We start from the raw sequence: 26,132 nt of genomic DNA, 5'->3' as shown, positions 1-26,132 counted from the left end.
TTCTCTGTTTCCATTGTGAAGTTGATGTGGTCATGGATGCTGTTGAGATGCTCCAGGAACTCTTCTAACTTTTTTTGACTATGTGGCCAAATGACGAAGGTACCGTCGATGTAGCGATAAAAACAGCTTGGGTTTGCAGGAGCCATGTCCAAGGCTACGTCTTTGAAATGCTCCATAAAGAGGTTGGCTACTACTGGAGCTAATGTACTTCCCATTGCCATGCCGTCAGTTTCATTAAAATATTCTCCATCATGTAAGAAATATGATGACGTCAGAGTGTGCTTAAATAAATCCACAACGGTGTCGTCAAAGAGCTGGGACAGCAAGTCAATGGAGTCTGTGATGGGGACACACATGAATAAAGAATCCACATCAAAGCTAACCATAATATCCTCTTCAGCAAGTTGCAGACCTTTAGTCTGATAGATGAAGTCAGTCATATTCTTTATATGGTGTCCACAGTGTCCGACATGCATAGAGAGGAGGCTGGCCAGAAGTGTAGCAAGTTTGTAGGTCAGCGATCTGATGGTACTCACTAGAAGGGACTTAACTTTGCTCCTTCACCACAAAGCATCCCCTTCGCTGACGTATTGAGTGGTGTTGAACAAGCGGTTTGTAAGTTTACAAGTGATGTGGCTGAGGAAATTCGTAGAGAAACGAGCTGTGTTCTTTTAAAATCCAAACCACCAGCTTCAAACATGACTATAGCTGAACACAGTGGCCTCCATGCTCTCCAGAATGATCCTCTCATTGTTGTCCTGTAATGGATCTGGGAGATTAGATGTGTTATTTTCTACTGGATTTGTCTATACCACATCTAATGAGGGAGGTTGTAAATGTTTTCTTATATTTTTGTCAGAATATTTTTTGTGAATTGTAATTTGCCTTATTTTATGCTAATTTGCTTATATGTTTGAGAGTGACAGCATATTGATTAATATTAGTAGATGTGACAAAGAATATCAAAGAGACTGGTTACAAGTGGAAGCTTGTGTGTTGTGTGAAATGTCTTTGATGCTGGAGTCTTTGATCGTAGTCAGTCGGCAGTGAACTCTCGGTGTGTCATGGTGGAACAATGTACTGGTCCCTGTTATAATAATTTGCAAGTGACCAGCAAAAATGAGTTATTCTACAACTTTTTTAAATAAACATCAAGAAGGAAGAACATTCAGAAAAATGGTATTTGAAGTACCAAAAATGAGGCAAATGCATTGAACCAGGACATTTCCACAGCTGACGAAACAGCATTATGGAATCATACTTTCACTAGACAACTGAAGCAACACAAAAAAGTCAAATATCATCTTATAAACATTTCACGGAAAAGTGAGTACTGTCATGAAATATGCGAAATTCAAGTATATAAAAATAGTGAACATATTTCAGTCCTACCAGCTGACAAGGGCAATGCTGCTGTCTTAATGGAACGAGCTGACTATGAGGCAAAAATCAGATGGATGTTTGAGGAAGACACATACCAAAAATTACCTCAGAAACCAACACCCAGAATAGTGAGGAAGACTTCAGAGCTTCTCAAACGGTCATCGCTGGAAGAAAATACTATGAAGAATCTCCTCCCCAAGGCACCAACACTGCCCACATTGTAATGGTACTTGAATTACGTAACCATTACGGCACCTCAACTCAACCTCTCGATACCAGCAATATTCTACTGCGTTTCTGCAAAGTAGTTGACGTATTTCTGAGACAACATTCAGATTTGATTTCATTAATGTAGAGGTACTTTGATATATTGATATGTTTGTATTGCAATGATATTAGTCTTATGTGTATTCTTTCTTTTGTCACTATGATCTTTGATGTACTTGTAAATCTGATTTTTGGGAGCATAAGCAGTTAGTTAGTTAGAGAGATGGACACACCTTGAGGCTGATAGTGAGTACCACTGGATCGCCGACCTAGAAACTTGCTAAACATCTGGCCAGCCTACTCTCTACACACGTTGGACACTGTGGACGCCATATAATGAATTCGGCGGACTTCATCAATCGAATTAAAGGTCTGCAACTTGCTGAAGGGTATATTATGGTTAGCTTCGATGTGGTTTCTTTATTCATGTGTGTCTTCATCACAGACTCTACTGACTTGCTGTCCCAGCTCTTTGATGACACCATCATGGATTTATTTAGGCACACTCTGGTGTCATCATTTATCATACAGGATGGAGAATATTTTAACCAAACTGACGGCGTAGTGATGGGAAGTCCATTAACTCCAGTAGTAGCCAACCTCTTTATGGAGCATTTCAAAGACATCGCCTTGGACATGGCTCCTGCAAAGCCGAGCTGTTTTTATCGCTACGTCGATGATACCTTTGTCATTTGGTCACATGGACATGACAAGTCAGAAGAGTTCCTCGAGCACCTCAACAGCATCAATGACTACATCAACTTCACAATGGAAGTAGAGAAAGAGGGTTCCCTGCTGTTCATAGTCGTGCTTGCTGCCATAAACCCAATGGGTCTTTAGGTCATAGCATTTACCCCAAGCCTACCCACACGGATTGGTATCTGCACGCCGCCAGCTTCCATCACCCAGCACAGAAACAGTCACTTCTGAGGACCTTAGTACATCGAGCTGAAACTGCCTCAGATGCTGAAAATGTGCTGAGATATTTGAGCCACTTACGCAAAGTTTTTAAGGGAAATGGTTGCAACGACAAACAGATCTTACAAGCAGTGTCATCCAAGTCCCAATGGTAGAAGACATCTGAAGAAGACACCAAGCAGGTTGCATTCTTACCGTTTTGTGGTTCGACAACAGGGAAGATTAATCGGCTCCTGGAGAGGCATAAAATAGACACAATCTTCGGGCCTCTGGCAAAGATCTGGCAATTAATGAAATCTGTGAAAGATGATGTAGGCCTGAGAATGCCAGGAATTTACAAGATACTGTGTGGATGTGGGCAGTTCTATGTCATCCACACTGTTCACACTATTGAACAGCACTGCATAGAACATGAAAGGTGTTACTGTCTGCACTATCCTGAAAAGTCTGCTGTAGCAGAACATGCTCTGGAAAATGACGTCTATTATGAAATGGACTAATGGCTTCTGGGATAGCATGATAAATGAGGCCATAGAGATTAGAACGTCTGACAACACCCTCAGTAGAGACAGTGGAATGCAGCTGAGTACAGTGTGGGATCTGGTGCTGAGGGAGCTGAAGCGAACCCGGTAGTCGCACGGCCAAAACATTACCATGCATGGTGCAGGACTGAGCACCAGTGATGTCACGAGCGACGTCTCGAGTGACAGTGTGGCTATATAAGCACGGCAATGACAATCACCCGACAGTCATCCACTTCACAATGGCAGAGGAGATCTCTGCTGAAAGCTCGTTGGCAGTAAACCACTTGACGCGGCTTGAAACCCGAGAATGTTTTATTAAGTGAAGGGACATGTACACCACCAAAGCATACAGGCAGACCTTGTCTGTTGACTGACAGAGACCACTGACAGTTGAAGAGGATTGTAATGTGTAATAGGTAGACATCCATTCAGACCATCACACAGGAATTCCAAACTGCATCAGGATCCACTGCAAGTACTATGACTGTTGGGCGGGAGGTGAGAAAATTTGGATTTCATGGTGGAGCAGCTGCTCATAAGCCATACATCATGCCCATAAACGCCAAACAATGCCTAGCTTGGTGTAAGGAGTGTAAACATTGTGCTATTGAACAGTGGAAAAACATTGTGTGGAGTGGCGAATCACGGTACACAATGTGATGATCCAGAGCAGGCTGTGGGTATGGCGAATGCCCAGTGAACGTCATCTGCTAGTGTGTGTAATGCCAATAGTAAAATTCAGAGTGGTGTTGTTATGATGTGGTAATGTTTTTCATGGAGTGGGCTTGCACCCCTTGTTGTTTTGTGTGACACTATCACAGCACAGGACTATTTTGATGTTTCAAGCACCTTCTTGCTTCCCACAGTTGAAGAGCAACTCAGGTATGGCAGTTGCATCTTTCAACATGATCGAGCACCTGTTCATAATGCACGGCCTGTTGCAGGGACTGATTGCATGACAATAACATCCCTGCTATGGACTGGCCTGGACAGAGTCCTGACCTGTATCCTATAAAACACTTTTGTTCTGGAACGCCGACTTCATGCCAGGCTTCACAAACCGACATCAATATCTCTCCTAAGTGCAGCAAATGGGCTGCCATTCCCCAAGAAATTTTCCAGCACCTGATTGAACATATGCCTGCGAGAGTGGAAGTTCTCATCAAGGCTAAGGGTTGGCTAACACCATAGTGAATTTCAGCATTACCGATGGAGGGCGCCATAAACTTGTAAGTCATTTTCAGCCAGGTGTCCAGATACTTTTGATCACATAGTGTATATTATGCCATTTACATGCTGTATTGTCAATGATACATCTTTCAGAAAAACTGTCACTTACATCTGTATAAAGTTGTTACAGCAAAAAGCTTGAAGTATTCAGGCTATAACTTAGATTGATGATGTGATGAAGAATCCATCAACATTATAAAAATAAAGACAGTGATACGTTAATACAAACTGCTTCAATATTTATTTCACAACATAAGATTCTTTTTAATGAATCAAAATGAAGCAGCTTTCTGTCATAGCAATAAATGTGGCAAAACTGATTTTTGTGCCTGACATTTACTTCCTTAGTTATATGTATGATTTATGATCAAGTGAGTTGGCACAGTGGTTAGCACCGTGTACGGCCATCCTGATTTGGGTTTCCGTGATTTCCCTAAATTGCTTCAGGCAAAGGTTCGGAAAGGTCATGGCCAATTTCCTTCCTCATCCTTCCCTCATCTGATGGAACTGATTACCTTGTTGTTTTTTCCCCTACCCCAAATCAACCAACCAACCAACAAGTGATTTATGGGATTTAAAACACAGACTAAAGCATTTTTTAGTATAAATTAATTGTGATTTTTTATTGTCACTACTAGGACAAAGCATTTAGTTTTAGAAGGAATAACATCACAGAATTCAAATTATTGAACTGAACAAACTTTGGCAATGTCTTCTGTAGCAGAAGTTAAAACTTTAGGCTGAGAATGATGCTGAAGCACGGCCAGTAAAATCTCAGTTGAGAGGAATTCTTTCTCTTTGTTGACTGTATGTCTGTGACCAGAAGAGAATCTATTAAAAGTTCAGTTCATGTATCTGTAGCCACCTTATGCATCTTCTGAGGAATATCAACCTGTATAAACAATGACCCACGAAAGGAGCAACCCCCAGTCTTTTTAAGATACTCCCACAGTAGATATTATTCTGAGTGATAACATTTTTTACGGTAAAGTGACTATCATTTCTCACAAAAATTTTCACACCCAAAATGTACAAAATTGCATCACAATGTGGTAAAGCTTCAAAGGACAAACTATGTGCAGATGCACAAATGATGGGTCAATGATCAGTGATACATGTGTCTTCTTTAACCACATAAATCTACCATGGCTCAGCCTTGATTTCTGCATGAAACTCAACACACTACAACATGAAGATCCTTGTAAACAGTCTTTTCTAAAGATGGTTGATTATAAAAATATTGAAAAATGTGATTTGAGTCGTTACTGCTGAGTTAGTATCTCACATAAATTGTAAATGGGAATTGTGAATCTTCATGAGAGCATACATTGTATTTATTCACAACATAGTTCCTACGATCTTATTAATTTTCTCATTATACAACCTCACAGTTAAACAAAATCACTATTTTGCACAGTATAGCTTTGTGCTTCCTATATTTACTTTCTTTTGTATCAATAATCAATGTGTATGTCTATATTTTGAAATTTATTATTACTCATGTCCATAAATGTAAGTAATGGATAATGCCACAGTCAGTCTGTCTTTGCATGAAGTCAATATCTCCCAGTCAATGTTGATGTTTGGAAATCAATTAGGTAATATTATGTAGTCACATTTTGTTTCAATAATAATCTTCCCCAAAAAGTGAACGCTTCTGCTTCAGTTAGTTTGTTAATAGTGTAAAATTGATCACTAATGAAAATTTGAGCAGTTATTGTTCCTTCACAAGCAAATTTAACTTTAAGTCCCGGGTTCGATTCCCGGCGGGGTCAGGGATTTTCACCTGCCTCGAGATGACTGGGTGTTTGTGTTGTCCTCATCATTTCATCATCATCCAGGAAAGTGGCGAAATTGGACTGAGCAAAGATTGGATACTTGTACGGGCGCTGATAACCACGCAGTTGAGCGCCCCACAAACCAAACATCATCATCATCATCACTTTAAGTCATGTGACAATAAGAATTGGGGAATAAAAGTTGCCACTGTCGAAATATTTCATTGTTTAGTCATTGTACTAGCCTGTGATTAATATTCTGTATGAATTGTTGTAGAAAAGCTTAACATTGCGTGTTAAGAGTGGTAATAATAGAGGAAATGTGTCAAGTTAACTAATGCATTATTGTCTCCAGCATTTCAAACTTGTCACAAAACCAAATTACAGCAAGCAACCAGACATCAGGAAGCAGCAGTGAGACCACTGAGGAAAATCCAGGATAGTAACATTCCAAAATAAGCAGCAATCACTTATGTGGGTGTTCAAAGATGAACTGAAACCAATAAAAATTTCTGTTTACAAAGCAGTGCCAGGGAAACAATCATTTGACAAGCAAGGTTTTGTGTTTGAATTCTGGTCCAGCATACAATTTTAATCTGTCAGGAAGTTTCAGAACAACATACGTACTGTGTGATAGTGAAAGATTAATTCATGAGCCTTGATAGAAACTGAGCTTATAATATGAGTGATAACTTGGATAAGGGTAAAACTCAGCCTTTTGCCGATATTGTCCACTTTGTACAGCACTGCCAAGCTATGGTCAACCCAAAATGAGTTAATATGAAACTTTAATTTGTGCTGTTGACTGCTGACAAGATTAACAATTCGATGGTGTCAAATGAGTCACGTTCATACCCTGTGGACCTAGGATGACCTAGTATACACTATTAACCTGTCAGGAAGTTTTAAAACAGTACACACTCCACTGGAAAGAGAAAGCTTCATTCTGGAACTGACCCCTGTGTCAGGTTATAGTATACATGATTTGCCCCTCAATACCACTGGGAATGAAATGTTATTTAAGCTTATAAGTAATAATTCAGTTAGTGGACCTGCGCCCAGTCAAAGCCACATTTTTATTATAACTGATAAAACACAAGACTTTTTTATGATGGAACCATTTAAGAGGTATCTTTATAGAAGAAGTGTTCTTTAGTGGTAAAAATTTGTTCAGTAAGTGGTAATGCATACAGAAGCTTATTAAGACTGTTTCATCGAAATACATGTGGAATTAAGGACAGTGTTCATGAACTGTTGGTCAACCTAGACTCCAAGATTATTTGTATCCCCAATCACTGTTTTTGTAGAATTTTGCTTCAATTCTATAAGGAAAACCTTACAAAGATGGCTGAAAAACTCTGTACAAGGTATAACACCTTACAATAGCTATGTAGCACCAAATGGGGCTCTATAGCATCTAGTTACAAACAACAGCTTTAGCTCTGATTTATTCAGTAGGAGAATGCTGCAACCTCATCTGGCTTAATATTTTCTACACCAGGAAAACACCCATGAAGCTATACCACACATTGCAGTTGATTTTGAGCATGATTAAGAGTACTTCTACCTTCTAGCTTTTTCATTCATTCTCTGATTACATGAATATTAAATGACTCCACACTAGAAAAATTATTTTCAAAAGCTATTTGCTTTGAAAATAATAACTTTGATATTGTGTAACACTGGGAGAAAACCTGAGAAGCTAGTGCTACAGATCTCAAGAAATCTGTGAAAAAATAAACAGCTTTGAGCTGCAGAGAAAATCCTGGATACAGCTACGTGGAATTAAAACTAACCAATGTAAATGTGTGAACTCATGGTATAAATGGAAACTAAATACAGTTACAACGTGCAACTGTGGATCAGAAAGGCAGATAATCAAGCATACAGTACAGACATGTTCATTAAGAGCCTACATCAGGCAGTTTAAAGACTTTCTGAATATGACTGATGGTTCATTTGACACCACACATAACCTTGATGTTTCCATAAGGATGTTATTCTTTGCTTATGTTCATCAATGTGATTTGTAATAATGACATGTGATAAATAAATGATATTTGTAGAGAAGACTTCTAGGTTTCTTATACAGAGATATATCTTACACAATTTTTGGGTGAAGAGTTTTTGTAGAAGGGGTAGAGTGATCATTGATGCCAAATATAATACTTTATTCAAAAATATTGACATACAAAAATATTTTGCAGAACAAGCATTTAAAAGCTGTGATGGAGTATTTGCATCTCCTTTAAAGACATTCCAGTTCAGAATGCAGTATTTTACTCTCCAGGTTTGAAACTACATTAAGCTCAGTCCTTGCAAAACACGCAAAGTTACTTTCATGTGGGGATTTCAAAATTAACTTTTCAAGTGATTCTCCATGGTCCAGTATGTTGACGGGTCTACTAGAGTCCTGCAGCCAGATAAAGTCAGTATCAAGCTAAGGCCCATAGAACCAGTAGCACATTCACAGATAATATCTTCATAGATTGTTCACTAGTTGTGAAGAACACTATGAGATGAAATAGTATGGGAATGTCAAAACCTGCTTCACAACATTATCACCGAAAGGAAATATAATAGTCAGTTTACATGGTAATAAAAGAGAAGAGTTTGTTAGCAAAGCAGACATATAAAGCCAAACATGAAAGGCACACTTCAAAATAAGTCTACAATACAAATAACTTTGATGACATATAAACGTCTCAAACAAAGTTTTCTATCAACAGCATTAAAATTTAAAAAATCTAAGAAATAACAGACTAAGCCTTATGAAACATAAAAAAATAATTTTACTGCGAAAGAAAAACAAAACTACAACCAAAATAAAAGAAGTTTCTTTAATAGTGCAAATATTTTCACAACTATGACATCAAAGTCTGCTGTTGGGTAACTTTTAATTCCAAGTCGCTCCACTACATGCATTGTAATATGTTTGGATCCCTCTTGAAATGCTATCCACAAAGAGTCTGAGGCACTGCTGCTCAAGTATGTCTCACACTTTATCAGCTGTCTTCCTTTCATCATCAACAGTGAAAGGAAATCCTGCAAGCTTCTGTTGATAAGGACCCACTGCCAAAACATTGGATGTAGAGCTGGACAACAAAATGGAGACTTCTATGCTAATGTTTCACAGCCCTTATGTTACCCTTGATAGTAGTGAAACATGTCCAGTATCCACATATAACCAAGATCACATAAATACTTATTTATTTTTGACAACCAGTTTTGCCAGGCTTTGCTGCCATCTTCTGGTCTTCAAACATTGTTACAAAACATGTTCACTGTGAGTTGGAACCTCATGCTAAGTTGTCATATTAGCTGATAAAATGCAGCACATTATGAAAAGGTTTGTAAAAAATAAAATGTTTACATTCAAAAAGCAGCCTGTGCACATGAGTGCTACATATACACTCAAAAAACACCTCGTGCAGATGGTAATGTCCATAAATGTAGCACTCATGTGAACAAAGTGCTTTTTGAGTGTAAACATTTGATTTTTGACTAACGTCTGCATAATATTCAACGTTTTATCAACTAATACGATGGCTTGGTATATGAAATCACAACATCCAGGTACTAATGGCTCCAGTATGCCTATATCGACAAGTTTGAATGTCTATACATGAGGTCATATGACAGCTGAAGATGGCATACTGAATTGCTGAACCTCATGAAAATAAAACAAAATAACTTTTCAAATTGCATGGCTATTTGATGATTTTCCTTGTTAAATATTTCACCACCACTGTCCCACATCCACATTGGATCAACAGAGACTTGGAATAAGGTTCCAACTCACAATGAAAAATTTTGTAACAAAACTTTCTGAAGACCAGGAGATGACAGCAAAGCCCATTGAAAATAAATAACTTTTTCCTGTTTAAACAGATCTCTCTTTCTCAATTCTTTACATGAGAAATTTTAATCCACATATAAGATCATCTGAAAATATGAATGACCCAGGCATGCATTGGTACCCACCTCTACACTCTTCTATGACAATCATCAAGGGTCAAAAAAATCCTACACTTGTCAGTGAAGAGAACCCCATGCCACTCATCCAAGTTCCACTCCATGTACTCTCTTGCCCATCACCTAAGCACATTACAGTGCTGGTGGGGTTTGTACCATCACTTGTAATGGCTGTCTTGAGAGTAAAATGGCCATATGGAGAATGTTGTGCACTATCTGGGTTGACATAACTCCACCAGTTGCCACCAAATGACAGTGCACACTTCTGTTGACTTCTCTTTGGGCACCTACAAGCCATTATTTGTAGCTGGTGTTATTGACAATAGGCGACCACCAAATGGGAGATCTTTAACATTTTGTCTGACAGACTTTACTGCTGCAAAGTGTTCATGCCCACACAGTCTAAGCTTGAAATGATCCTTAAGGCATGTTGCTAGACTGAACACAGTACATGTGACACATTATCACATTCACAATTAGAAACACAGCATGCTCTACTGAACTACACTATGATTGATGGTTTATTTTTATCTCCATGACACAAGTGGCTGTATGTAGCAATTTCATATGATCAAAAGAGCACTGACAATGAGTTTTATGATAAAAAACACACGAATTATGCATGTGTGAGGGTAGTGCAAAGATTTATTTGAGCAGTCTATGAAAAATTTTTACAAACCATCACCTTTTCTATTAAAAAAGGCAGTCATAAATGCAGTACTAATAAGTAACCATTACAGGTAACTAGCAGCACTGAACTATCATGACAATTATAGCCTACTTAAAAAAAATTGCTAAGAAACTGCTGAAAAGTGCTGAATAATGCCATTAGACATGCTAAAATTATGTAATGTGCCAAGAGAATACAAAGCTCTCAGATCAAAGTTAAAACTATATGAGCAGTTTGGAGAGAAGCAAATGGTCCATAAGTGAGTGCTCAACATAGTAGATCTCTTCTGTGAGAGGGTGAATCTGTTACTGATACACCAGAGTTGTGCAAACTGTTTAATCATCACTTCTGTCAGTAGGTTGTGAATGGAACAAAATTTCATTGGTACTGGCAAATAAATATCCAGAGCTCTTAGCAGCTGGTGTTACCTGATAATTATGTTACATGAAATAACTGGAATCAAGCAAGTAGGAAATTGAATCTATCTGAGCCATGCCTGCACTCATATCAATTCCAGATGCCTTGTTCAATGCATCTGGTTTCATTCCCTAGTGACAGTCTATCTTGGCATCTCTTTGGCAACAGCCTTGTGACTTGAAAGGATTTTAAGAATATGCATGGCTCACTGTGGAGTCTTGTTTGGCTGGTTATTCTGCAAGCTAAGAGGGCTGACTCACTGAGGATGGAGGTGTGGTTGCCATGTAGTGGTTGTTGTCTGTTTACCATGGAGAGTATGTTCATACTGTCTCATTGTTTCCCTCTGCCTTTGCAGATGTGGTTTACATCTTTTGAGTCCACCAGTTCTCATTTCTGGTGCCTCAGTTGACGGATATTGTCTCCCAGCATTCCTTGTGCCTCTGGAGACCAGCATAGAAATTTATTGTGAGCACCTTGTTGGCAAATGTCATGCTATTAATGAGGAATTGCTGCCTGTGTTAGGTGAAGTCTATAGCAGATTGAGAATTTATGGCTTGTCCCAGTCAATAAGTTTTACCAAGGTGAAAGTGTTGTCCACTAGCTGCTACTTCATAAATAAAAGAGGCTGTGTTTTAGATTATGTGGGTAAAAAATTTTATTTTAAATTCCAGCCCCCAAAAATGTTTTGACTGTGTAATCATGAATACATCCAGGGAATTTCTAGTGTTCAAGATAAGGCTCTCCCTTTTGATATGGCTCACCTGGGCAAACTACACAGTCTGCAATTACTTAAGGTACTTGATCAACTTCCTGATGTTCATACCAGCAAATTAGGGGTCATGAATAAATAAAGAGTACCAAATTCAGCTTACTCATCAAATTCCTGTCTGTGAAGCTCCCTATGACTTGTCTCTTCCTAAAATGAATGAACTATATAAGATCATGTTTGGCTAATGGGGCAATTAGACTGTCAGGTTCACAATATGTGTCATCTATTTTTCTAGTACCAGAACCCAACAGTGCTGGTTATCAGCTGGTGGTAAATTACAGGGCCCAGAACCAAAAGATGGTATTGGAATTAGTACCCTTGCCTGATCTCCATAACTGTTGGAGCTCAACATTTTACTATTTTCGATCTTAACCAAGCCTATCATCAGATCCGAGTGGGCAAAGAGCCAAAGCTCCTTACTGTATTTTGTGTTTGGCTATAACTGTGTCTCTTTTGGTTTGGCCATGAGGGTGGTTGTTAAGTTTGTTGGCTTCTGTGTTACGTGAACTTAAGTTCAAATGCACCTACAGTTATTTAGATGATGTTGTTATGTAGAGTATAACATTTTCTGATCACCTTGATCATCTTGGGCATGTTCTGCACTGTTTATGGGGAGCCAGCTTAACCCTCAAACCTTCCAAGTTTAATTTGGACCATCATAAGATTTTCTTTTTGGGACACATAGTCTTGGCTGATGGACATGGTGAAACTTTTTTTAGGAAATTCGCCCACAAGTTTGCCTAATTGGGTGCGCCTTTAAATCTGTTACATCATGAGGGAAAAAATTTCAGTGCACTGACACCCAGCAATTCACTTTTGATGCTTTGAAAATGGCCTTAGGTAGCGCTCCTGTCCAAGCTATTCCTGATTTCAAGTGTGGGTTTATTCTCCAGACTGATAGATGTCATTATAAGATAAACACTATGTTACTCCAAGACTACGACAGTGAATGGAAGCTGGTAGTCTATGCTTTGAGGGCCTTTTCGTCTGCCAAAATTAAGTATTCAGTATATGAGCTGCAGGCCTTAGCTGTCTTGTTTGGACTTATTCAAATTCTGTCTCGAGCACAAACAGTTCCAGCTAGAAACTGATAACCAGGCTTTGAACTTGGTATTGGCCAGGTCCTGAAAAACAAGCAGAATTGCCCATTGGGCTGCTAGGATTTCTGCCTTTTGTTTACAAGTTAGGCATATTTGAGTTGCCAACAACCAAATCATGTATGCCCTTAGTTTTATGTTTCAGCGTGAGCCAGAAATAACTGAGATCCTGCAAGTCAGCCAGGAATCCATCTGTGTGTCTACTGCCCTAAGGGAGACACCGTCCATATTCAGTGACTTCAAGCAAAAACAGGGGCAAGATGCTTAGTTAAGCAACATATAATGGCAACTCAAAAAAAGGTCAACAGGTTTCATGATGCTTTATAAACAAATGTCTTTTGTGTTACTGTATCTGCTATGATGGCAAATAGAAGCTTTGTCTTCCTAAAGAGCTAATTCTAGTTGGATTAAATATTTTTGCCAATCCCTGTGTGGGGGGGCATTTGTGGACTAACAAAACCATCATGAAAATAAAGGAGCATCGAACATGGGAGAGTCTGAACTTGGATGTACCAAAATAGTTAGGCAATCTCGGGTTGTAGTATACCCAAGTCTAATTCTAGTGTTTGCCAGAGCTTCTTGATTTCAGCTGACTGGAGAAGCCCATGCATACAGTTTTTATTGATTATTTGGTGTCTCTCCTCTGTACTGAAAATGGCAACTGATACACACACACACAAACACACACACACACACACACACACACACACACTCATTTCATTTGGCTACTTTTGAGCAAATCTGTGACAGCCAATGTCACTGTCCAGCTTATGGCAAAGATATTTTCTGTTTTTGGTGCATCCAAGATCCTAGTAAACAATATGAACAACGTTTTGCTCCAGGAAATTTAAGAAATTTTGTTCCAGTACTGCGGTTTCTCACATCATGACTACAAACTATTACCTGTAACCATCATTTACAGAATCAGTCCACAGTAAATTGATATCAGACTTTTCATGCCCAGTCTCAGGCATAATAGGATCTTTCCATCTGTACTAGGCAGTGCGTAAAACTCATAGGAAAACACATGTCAGGTTGATGTTTGCGTATCCAGTTAACTCAACTATATCTAATCTATGATCAATAAATGACTTCCTTCCAGAGGAAATTAATCGCAAAGTCACAAAACAGAATTCTGCAAGCTGCAAACAACAACATTTGCCACAAATGCCAGAGGGAGGTTGCAAGGTATAACAAGGGAGGCCCCAATTCACTAAAAGTTAGCGATGTAGTTATTTTAAAAAAACTTTTGGGTACAAAGCAAGGCTAGCCAGAAGATTTCAGCCAAGATGCTTCCTTGCATTATTAGTCCACATGATTTCATCAGGATTATATCCCTAATCAGCTTTCCTTTCCAAGACAGAGCCCCTTAGTGTCGGCTTAAGGTTGGTTCGAATAACCAGGATACTGAGCCACACATTCCTTAATTTAGTGGATCCCACTCCTGCTCCCTGCGCCTTTTTAAAGTGGGGGGAGGATTCAGCCATAATGCATTCATATCAATTTCAGGTGCTGTTTGAATATGTTTCTGATTTCATTTCCTTGCGACAACCTTCTTGGCATCTCACTAGGGGCAGCTTCACAGCTTGAAGGGATTTTAACAGCAGGTGCAGCTCTCTGTGGTGTCTTGTCTGGCTGTCTGTTCTGCATGTTATGTGGGCTCACTCACTTAGGATTAAGGCATGGTTGCCACATTGCAGTTGGCTGTTTACCATGAAGAGTGTACCAGTGCCATCTGAAGAATCGTAGCTTTCCTTTGTCTTCACAGATGCAGGTTGCATCTTCTGAGTTGGTCATTTCCCATTTGCAGTGTCTTGGTTGAAGGATGTGGGCCTTCCAGCATTCCTTGTGCCTCAGGGATCTGGCACAGAAATATGAGGTGATAGAGTTATTTTTAAGATAGTTATAAAGGGGGGGGGGGGTCACATTTTGGCCAAGTATAGTTCCATTATTACCTGATTAAGTACCAATATTGTTTCTTTAAAATCTGTATATGTGCCTTATTTTGAACATTCAGGGCTTCAGACTTTTTAATAGTTTTTAAATTTAAATCACTGATGTGGTGATTCCTTAGAATTATTTCAGCATTTCATTCTGAATCATCAGATGTTCAAATTCTTTAAAATATTTGTATGTTCAACTGTCTGTTTTCTTCTGTGGGAAAGCAACCACATGCATATCTGCTATATAATTCTAATGTGTATCCCCTGAATGTTTTAGAATCTGAGCTGAATAAAGTGACAGTTTGATGAATAGTTTGAGTTCATGTTGGTAGCCCCATCTTGGTAAATGCACTAAATTTCAGATCCCTTTTAACTATGCTGTGAATCTGTTAATCAAAGCATTTGTTTTTACTTTGTGGTGATTTGAGTATTTTAAATTTTTCTTGTACCAGTACCTTGATACTGTTTGTTGTGTTGGTGAATTTAAAAGATTATTTGAATAAAAAACCTAAACTATTTTTCTATAAATTTCAACAGCAGTTTTTCTAACACTTGTATTAAAAGCTCCTTGCAATTGTCTTTCAAAACTGTAACCAAATGCCTCTGATTTTGACTCTTTAGTAGATGGTCTTTTTAATGTATATTTTCTTAAATGTTTCTGGTGTTAAAGTATCATACAAAAGATTTTTTTTCTAAGCTGCTGCTAATAATTTTGAGTGCCTCTGGGGCACAGTTGAGAAATCATATACACCAAAAATTAAAGTAAAATAATAATAATAATAAAGAGTGTGAAATGTCTGAGTCTTGTACGCCCAGCTACCATTCCCAGACCTACGCTTCCACCATTTCAATGGTAACAGGGCACAGTTCTGAGAGTGTGTGGTGTTGTTATAAATAAATGAAAATTTTTGTCTGTGTAAGTTGTCAGGTGTCACCCAAAACAGTCAATCCCATTTAAAAGTAAATGAGTAACAACCATGTTTAGCGTGCTCTTGTTGTCTGACTTGTGGAATAACTGCAACACTTCACTGTCCGCCACTCCAACCATACTGTCTCTCCCCCTCCCCGTCCCAGCCTCCTCCTTACCCCCGCCCAGTCGCCACTCCCACCATGCACTGGTGCTGCTGTTCGCAGTGTGGTTTCAGCTCTCTGAGACTGCAGACATGTGTGCAAGTTGCGTTTACGTGAATGTGTGTGTGTGTGTGTGTGTGTGTGTGTGTGTGTGTGTGTGTGTGTGTGTATGTGTGTCTACTGCTGACAAAGGCCTTAATGGCCAAAAGCTTTAATTGTGTGTACCTTTTTGTTGTGCCTATCGCAACTCAGCATGTCCGCTATATGCTGAGTAGCAACTTTCCTTTCTGGTATTGTTACATTCCATCCTGAATTTTCCATTGTTTGAATTATTTAACTTCTGGACATGAGAATATGTGCAACAGAACAAATGAAATTTGTGAACGTTAATTCTTAATTGCTTTTAAGTGACTTCAGTAGATAAAATTAATGAACACTCTTTCTGAACTGTACTGGGTTTGTCAAGAGGGTATATCTTCATCAAAATTGGTTGTTGTTGGATATGGTGTATCTAATTAGGGACTGTTGTCAATGAACTGTTGCAGTGTAATTAAATCCAATGAATTACTAAAGGACTGTGCTGAGTGTGAACAGTGATAATTCCATGTACATGTGAACCATTTATATTGTGCCACAACTGAATACTTTGCCACTGTAATTGTCCATTCTGGGCTGAAGATTTGTGCTAAATTGTTTTTTACAGCCTAAAAACTTGTTATGGTAATTACTAACTGATCTTTTAAGGCAATAAAATGTACATGTTCATGTCATCTAAAATATGTTGTCATGTGCAGCAATGAACAGACAAAATCCCACATGCAATTAGATTTTCATCATTACAGTCCTTTTATACTGTGCAGGAGATTCTCCAAATAGTTTAGAACCTTTTATTCTATTGTGTAATTAATTTGTATACTACCACAAATCTTACATCTCTGGGATTTTAATATCCTTTTCTTATTAAACTGCAGAATTCACAGTCTTGCTCACCCTTTTTTTTGTTTGCTGGAATAGCAAGTTTTGGCAGTATGGCCATTGTAAAATCTATGAGAAGATGTACAATGATCTCATTTAACCTTTTCCAAATATTCAAAAACATTTTTATCAGCATTTTGTGAATTAATAGTCTTTGTCAATGAACAAGTGGTTTTGGTTCACAGGATCTCATGAAACCTGAACCACTTCAGCTACAATCAAGATTACTACCAATATAACAATGGAAAATACAGGATAGAATAGTGACAATGTTATGAAAATGATAGATTGCAGATAGGCAAACTGCTAAAGAAGTAAGCTTTTGGCCAAAAAGCCTTCTCCTGGATTAGACAAAAAAACACACACACATTTACACAGTTCTAACTCTCACACAAGTGACGACTGTCTCCTGCAGCCGGGTCTTTTGTTGTGTTTGATTGTGACTCAGTAGTTCCACTATATTGTGAGATGCCATCTATCCTTTAAATAATATTGTCAAAAATGCAAATATAGGAAATTTGAGATATTTTATCATGTGTGGATGTTTCTACTAGGACTTTACAACTTTAATGTGATGAACCACGTATCAATTTCTGGTGTTACACTATGTGATCGAAAGTATCTGGACACCCCCAAAAACAAATGTTTTTCATATTAGGTGCACTCTGCTGCCACCTACTACCAGGTACTCCATATCAGTGACCTCAGTAGTCATTAGACATCGTGAGAGAGCAGAAGGGGGTGCTCCGCATAACTCACGGACTTCGAACGTGGTCAGGTGATTGGGTGTCACTTGTGTCATATGTCTGTATGCAAGATTTCCACAAACCTAAACATCCCTAGGTCCACTGTTTCTGATGTGATAGTGAAATGGAAGTGTGAGTGGACACATACAACACAAAAACCTACAGGCCAGCCCCGTCTGTTGACTGACAGAGACCGCCGACAGTTGAAGAGGGTCGTTATGTGTAATAGACAGACATCTATCCACACCATCATATGGGAATTCCAAAATGCATCAGGATCCACTGCAAGTACTATGACTGTTGGGCGGGATGTGAGAAAACTTGGATTTCATGGTCGAGCAGCTACTCATAAGCCATATATCACACCGGTAAATGCCAAACGATGGCTTACTTGGTGTAAGGAATGTAAACATTGGACGATCGAACAGTGGAAAAATGTAGTGTGGAGTGACAAATCACTGTACAATATGTGGCGATCTGGTGGCAGGGTGTGGGTATGGTGAATGCCCAGTAAACATCATCTACCAGCGTGTGTAGTGCCAACAGTAAAATTCAGAGGTGGTGGTGTTATGGTTCATCGTGTTTTTCATGGAGGGGGGCCTACAGCCCTTGTTTTGCATGGCACTATCAGAGCACAGGCCTACATTGATGTTTTAAGCACATTCTTGCTTCTCACTGTTGAAGAGCAATTCGCAGATGGCGATTGCATCCTTCATCTTGATTGAGCACCTGTTCATAATGCATGGCCTATGGCAGAGTAGTTACATGACAATAACATCCCTGTAATGGACTGACCTGCACAGAGTCCTGACCTGTATCCTATAAAACACCTTTGGGATGTTTTGGAACACCGACTTCGTACCAGGCCCCACCAACCAACATCGATACCTCTCCTCAGAGCAGCACTCTGTGAAGAATGGGCTGCCATTCCCCAAGAAACTTTCCAGGATCTGACTGAACATATGCTTGCAAGAATGGAAGTTATCATCAAGGCTAAGGGTGGGCCAACACCATAGTGAATTCCAGTATTACCGATGAAGGGCGCCACAAACTTGTAAGTCATTTTCAGCCAGGCGTCTGGATACTTTTGATCTCAACGCATATTTCTTAACAGATATATCAAGTTCTGAAACATGTAATGGTTCAATGCTAAACTACAGCACTTAAGTCATTCCTGATATACTTTCAGTTGTACAGAGGTGGCTACTTTCAAAACACACTGCTATCAAAAATTCTCACTCTGTCTTGTTAGGAAGTACTACAGTCTGTGACAATTGTATAAAAGTTTTCATACCATATGTTGTAGACATCCTTCCTGCAGTCCACATTTATGACTGGCTATTTAGAATGTCACAACAAATCTTCATGACATCTTTGTCTGCCAGCTGATGACAAACTGCCTGGGGCAACATTTTGTTAATAATACACCAAAACTGACATTGTTTGTATCTCTTGAGCTTTGCAAACCACATGCATTTGTTTTGTGTGTTCTGAGGATAAATATCTTTAAGCCAAATATATTTACAATGGCGCAAGAACTAAAAGAAGTGTCTTGTAATGAGATTTATGATAAAACATTAAAAAATTAGTGGGATAAAGACAATGTTGGGTACATAATTTTCAGTGCAAGTCAACTTCCACTTGTGAAGCAAAGTGAATATGTTCAGATTTGTGGTACCATGAATTAATCACAATCTTTAAAACGCATTTGTAAAATTTCAAAATTTAAGGTCTTGATGACTCAAGCAAGAGCAAAGTTTAGGATGCTTTATTTTTTGAGAGAGAGCAAGCAGTGAGTTAACATAACTTGTATTACTGGGAAACTTTGGTCAAGATGGCACACAACACACTACTTTGGGGAAATGCAGGATTTCCTTAATGACTAATTAAGTCAGTGGGCTGGTTGAGCTGGAGCCATTGTACAACTTTCTCATTTGATGGATGCAACACTTCACCTCTGATGACTTATCAAAGATAGCATTTTTACACAAACTCTGCAGACTATATTTGAAAAGCTTGGGACAAGTAACTACAACAAACTTCAAGACAGTGAAGTCACTATGCTGTATGTGGTATGGCAGAAACTGGAAACTTCAAGACAGTGAAGTCACTATGCTGTATGTGGTATGGCAGAAACTGGATGTAGCTGGGACATATATTCAATTACCAATGGAACACTAAATGAATCTTAAAAACTACAAGGTACAATCTTCATGTACAGTATTAGCAAAGGAATTACATGAGAACCATTCTGTGATCATTTTATGTCCAACTGCAAACTTTTCAAGTGTCATTGTTCACTCTGAATGCACTTTCCTAAAACTAGGCAAATAATATTGTATTTTATTGAGTGAATAGATTACAATTATATGTTCATGGTTCTGTGAGAAGTAATGTATCATTATTTAATTTTAGGAAATTGTTAGCAAAATAGTACACAAGAAAAATATATGCATCTAAATCAGACATTTTAAAAAGATTTTAATTGAAATGTTATATAACAACAGGACATATGGATGTTTAGGTCATGTTTAGTATTAAAGATGTCATCACAAAATAATTGAATATCAGTAATACAAAATTTTAGCTCTTTGCCAAGTACACAACAACAGCAGTTAATGGTGAAGTAATTTGTAATGGTATACTTAATCATTTACAAGTATCTTTTAGCACTTTCTGTAAGTGAGAGATTAGTGTCTATAGATTACAGAGGGTTTCAGTTTTTGCTATTTGTGTTTATTATTTTTATAAAAACAGGTGATAGCTTTTTAATACAGGCTTTGAATACATAAATAACAAAGCTGACAACTCGCAAAAAGGAATGTTATCTCTATCGCAGATCTAATATAATGGGTCTTTTAGATGTGAAGGAAGTTTTCCAACACTGAATGAAATTGTTATTATCTTTAAATTAATTACAAAGACTTACAACATGAAGTCCTTATATATTTAAAACTCACCTTTATAAAATCTTCACTTGTATATAGATATCTATCTATTGGTGAAAGACCTCCTTCTACATCCCACAAGTAAATGAGTCCCAGTGATGCAGTTGCTGACAACATTCCTGAAAGAACATTAACACACAATTTATTGACACTGAATCCACAGGAATTACAGTACAAATGACTTGCTGCAGACATAGAAATGATATTACTGTTTCTCTCCTGTGAAATTCTAAAGCAGTGTTGGGAAAAGATCATTTTACTGAATACAAGTAATTTTACAATATTCATTCTAAGACAACTTAAAAATCAGTCACATCATTTCTAGAAATTTTTGCAATAATCTGACACCAGAAAAAATTTCAAAAAATGAAATTTTTATTTCTGTGGGAAAGTGATTTCATCGTGCCTTACAAGCAATGTAATTTGTGTATGAGAATTTAATGTTGTTATATCTCCCCATAGTGCTACCTATTAAGTAATCATTTTATTACGAAGATTCCTAAAACTAAAAAATATATGCCATTCTGGATTGGTTTTTTTCTTTTGTGGAGACTTAGCTATCTAGAAATGCTCCATTAAGTCCATTGTTCCAACCTACCTTGCCAGATATCACATGGTGTGGGGAAAACAGCAGCAGCAAGGACATCCCCTTGTCCCCCCAGCTCACACAGAAAGAAAAAAAAAATATCGTTTAGTCAGGTGCTTTTCTTTCAAGACAATGATTTAAGAATTGGTATTAGGCAGGTTTTTAACAGGGTTGGAACTGGGAATTTTTATGGCTGCTTACAAGTTGTCATTTGTCTTCCAAAATATTAAAAATACTCCATACCCCCCCCAGGTCTAGGTAGACGCCCCCCCCCCCCCCCCCAGGTCTTGACATCCCCCCCCCTACAAACTATCGTATGGGTGCCCTTGAGCAGCCGTACAACATAATGGGTGGATCTACTATCAAAGTTCGATTTGTATACTACATTGGAATGTGCACTGAAATGAGCTGTCTTGACAGGCAAACATCTGAGTTGGAGCCCCTGCCCAATCCACAACTTTTACCTGCCAAGAACATTAATTTTATTCAAAACTTCCATCCTGCCAAATACAACTACGTACTGTGTATATTGCAACTACTTTGATGGAATGGAATGTGTAGTTCCTTTTTCTGTTTATATTACCTTACATACTGTCTTCAGTATCTTCATTTACTCAAAGAATGAATTACAGTGGAAACAAATAACACCATGTATTTTCATTTTTGATAGTGATTTTATTATTTAATATCTATTTCTGTATACAAGAAGTAAGGGATGCCATTAGAATTTCAGACATTAAAATACTTTGAATCTTGGTGGCTATATTGGCAGATCACTTGATATAATTACTGCCTTGTCACAGTGGTAACATCGGTTCCCGTCAGATCCCTGAAGTTAAGCACTGTCGGGCTAGGCTAGTACTTGGATGGGCGACCATCCGGTATGCTGAGCACTGTTGGCAAGCAGGGTGCACTCAGCCCTTGTGAGGCAAACTGAGGAGCTACTTGATTGAGAAGTATTGGCTCTGGTCTCATAAACTGACATATGGCTGGGAGAGTGATGTGCTGACCACATGCCCATCCATATTCACATACTGTGACTCCTGTGGGCTGAGGATGACACGGCAGCTGGTTGGTACCATTGGGCCTTCATTGTTTGTTTGGGCAGAGTTTTAGTTATTTTAATAGATGTAATTGCATATATCTGGCAGGATTACTAGGCACAGTGTGGAATGATAATTCCCCCAGCATCAGGCCACATGACAAAACACTCTTGGCAGTTTCAAGGACTACCAAGAAACACCAATGTCTCACAGCCAATGTTCCCAGCAAGCTTTCTTGTGTGCCTTTTAACCATGACCATGACCATGGTTTTCTCCTAGACTGTGATTTGGACTTCTTACTACCAGTGTTTCACAAGGGCTCAGACTTGCCTGTCTGTCTAATGTAGGACTGTTCAGCTGACCATAGTGTTGTCACTGAACAATGACATACAGGTGCACTGACATCCAGACCTCCAGATGTCAGGCACCCAGGTCAGTATCAAACACTGTATATCGACAGAGTATCAACCAAAACTCTAGTACAGTTTCTGCTATGTGCTGTCGTCTACGAGACCAAGCGTAAATACTATGTAATATGTAATGCCTAATCTAAGTAGCACAGGAAAAGCATAATTGTGAGTGTCTGACATATGGAGTTCCCATGGGAAATTTGGTAGAGCATTCATTTGTGTTACCAAGGGTCACAGGTTCGAGCCCCAGGTGATGCCAGTTTTTGTACTGTAGTATGTGTGGTACTGTTATATGGGAAAATATGTTCCTGACCTGTAAAAGGCCTGTTCAGGCTATATAGCACAGTTCTATTGGCAGTCCAGTTTCACTTCACCTCTTTGAAAGTAGCAAACCTATGGAGTACATTTATATTTTGACAGAATAAAAATAAACAATCACATCACGTGTGAAAGTATTAATATTAAAAATAAGAGCTATTATTATTATTATTATTATTATTATTATTATTATTACTACTACTACTACTATTAATACTTCCACATGTGTGATGCAACTATATCTTTATTCTTCTGTCCTGATTGTTTATCTTTTATCTATGAAACTTCAAATGTAATAGGTTTGCTACTTTCAAATAAATGAAGAGAAAGCAGACTGCCACTGCTATAAATTCCGAACAGTCCTTTTACACATCCCATGTAACAGTTTGATACAAACTACAGTACAAAAACTGGCATGACCAGTGCTCGAACCCAGAACCCTTGGTATGACAAACTATGATTTATCGACTTCCCCATAGGAGCTCTACATGAAAGATACACACAGTTAAGCTTTTCCTGTGCTCTGTGAGTCAGGTGTTACTTGTTACTTGCCGTTTACACACATCCTCCTGGACAGCACATAGTACAAACTATATCAGAATTTTGGTTGATATTCTATCGATATACAATCTCTGATGCAGATCTGACTGTCTCACATCAGGAGGTTTAGGTGTGAGAGCATGGTTCATATCCAAGTGCTTTCTAGTTGAACCTGAAAATAGTGCTCTCCAGCACTGATGTGCAAGCTATTCAACAAACTTCCACAATACAGTACTAAACACAATGTATTCAGGTACAGAAGCCTTTGGTTTTGTGTAATTCCAAAAGAGTCATAAACTGTTACTTTCTATCATTTAATTGTGACTAATTTGTGCTTCATAAAATCTGTGTTGTTTAAACACCAGACATACAACAATTTACATTTTTAGCATTTATGAATGCTGCAGCTGTATTCAAATGGTTGTTAGTCATAAACTTCAGAAGGAAAAAAGGATTATATATCTGTCTATTAATATGTCTAATTGTTTAATCAGTACTGTAGGAGGCTGATTATTGCACACCATGTATAACCCTTACTGAATGATTTTATGTCATTACTGTATTAAGGCTAAGAGTAAGTTTGGCTAGAAATGCTGTTCTGCTTGCTATTAATGCACACACAGTAGCAACCACAGGGAATAATCTTTCTGCCTTTTTCCCTACAATATCAGTAACTGCACACAAAGCAAAAATTGTTTAACTTTAGTGGTAAGAAACCTGTAATATCTGATTTCCATTTCAAGTTCTTCTTAATATGCACACCAGAAACTCTGAAGAAACTGTTTTACATGTTGCTTTTCCCTATGATGTATAGCTACTGCCAAAAGTTATATAAGCCTTTTATAAAAATGTATGAACTCCCCCCCCTTTCCCGCCCTGCCTCTCAATAAGCTCTAACAGAAAAATCCAATTATTTTATTCAAAGATTCATTTATGTTGTTTCCTTATGATGGTGCATATTAGGTGGCTCTTATAATGTTTGTGCTATGCAGTAATAATTGTATATATACAGTGAATGGTGTCCAAAACACAACTCTAGCAGTGTCCATGCTGTGGTAGCTACCTGGTGAAAATCTCTTCAATGGAAGACTGTGCCATTTTAATATTGTCTGAACTGTTGTTTATGGCTAGTACAGATCTCACATACTTCAGTTTTGTAGAGATAAATGGGTAGCCACATAGTACACTTGGTTGATGTCATACAATAGCTGCTCTCCAAGTGCAGTAATCTAATATTGGCTTTGATCAATCACAAAAGTCTTCATGCGACAAATTAGCAGTCAACACAGTCACTTAATAAATCACTCAATATGCTGTACTTCTGAGCAAAATGAACAAATCACAATGAACATAATGTGCACAATAAGACATTGTACTCATTAAAAAATACTGCCATTATGAGTCATCGTTAGAGACGGACACAGTCATTGATATCACATATAAGTTCACATTAAAAGTAGTTACCAAAGACTTTCCCTGAATTTGGAGTAATAAGTAGGACTCAAAACATGTCATGAATGTGGCACACATTTTTGGTTTAACTTATCCACCAGACCAACTGCGACACATTTTCCATATAGGCAGACATTGGAATTACTCCATTACAAACTCATCTCAGACTCACTCTTTTGTGACAGGGTTGGGCCTTATAATGAGTGGCATAAGAATAAACTAATTTTGAAATCTACATAATGTTTTAAGAAGTGCTGGGTTGAATTTTACTGTTTTTGATTAACTACAAGAACCAATAGAATTTTGGATTACAGAAAATGTTACTAGTTACAAATTTAGAAAAAATATGTGGCTACATTTTTTCTACTGCAAGGTGAATCCATGAGTATAAGTCATGTTGAAAATTATATTACCTTACATGAAACTGTTAATTAATGAAGTAATTTATTACTAAAGTTGTGGCTGCCCCATAAGAATTCTTTGTGTAATTACTTCTGTTACGTACAACTATTCAGAAAGGTTCAGGCAACAAAAGTATGTAGTCAAAGTCCAGAATCTCACAGTAGTTATGACAGAATTTGCAATGGAAAGTGACAGCCTCTCTGAACTTCAAATTCAATTAACATGGAAGATAATTAATTTCAGGAAAAATAAAAATCTATACTGTGAAGTTGGAATATTGCACTATGAATGGTAAGGGTCCTTATATCAAAATAATTATGTCCCCAAACTCACCCCAAATCTTCAGAGTCATACTGCATGAAAATTTTCAGTTTATGATATTTTTCAGTTACCATATTCTCTAGGCAAACTAGTTATACCACTGGATGCAGAATGATTGAAAGAAGGCTTATTTAATGATTTGCCGTTTTTATGTCACTGTCACATACTATGTCCATGTCTTTGCAGAGATATATGAAATTTGGGAATAAAATAATAATTATGATGGAAGAAAACATAGTATATGGGTGAGGGTGCCCAGCTTTCTTTGTCTCAAGATGCTCAAACTGCAACTGTTGTTGTTGTGGTCTTCAGTCCAAAGACTGGTTTGATACAGCTCTCCACACTATCC

General features: G+C 38.1%; 1 protein-coding gene across 1 annotated transcript in view; it reads right to left on the bottom strand.

The window, feature by feature from the left end:
• LOC126474690 (26S proteasome non-ATPase regulatory subunit 2-like) overlaps positions 1 to 26,132 on the bottom strand; it is a 209,118-nt gene that overhangs the window by 79,437 nt on the left and 103,549 nt on the right. Inside the window, exon 9 of the mRNA XM_050102168.1 lies at positions 20,724 to 20,830. Within this exon, the coding sequence (XP_049958125.1) occupies positions 20,724 to 20,830 (107 nt within the window). The remainder of the gene's footprint in view (positions 1 to 20,723; positions 20,831 to 26,132) is intronic.

This window comes from Schistocerca serialis, chromosome 4 (genome assembly GCF_023864345.2).
Source record: "Schistocerca serialis cubense isolate TAMUIC-IGC-003099 chromosome 4, iqSchSeri2.2, whole genome shotgun sequence".
NCBI lineage: Eukaryota > Metazoa > Arthropoda > Insecta > Orthoptera > Acrididae > Schistocerca > Schistocerca serialis.
The sequence above is the reverse complement of the archived record's forward strand: the minus strand, read 5'-3'. Positions and strand labels throughout refer to the sequence as shown.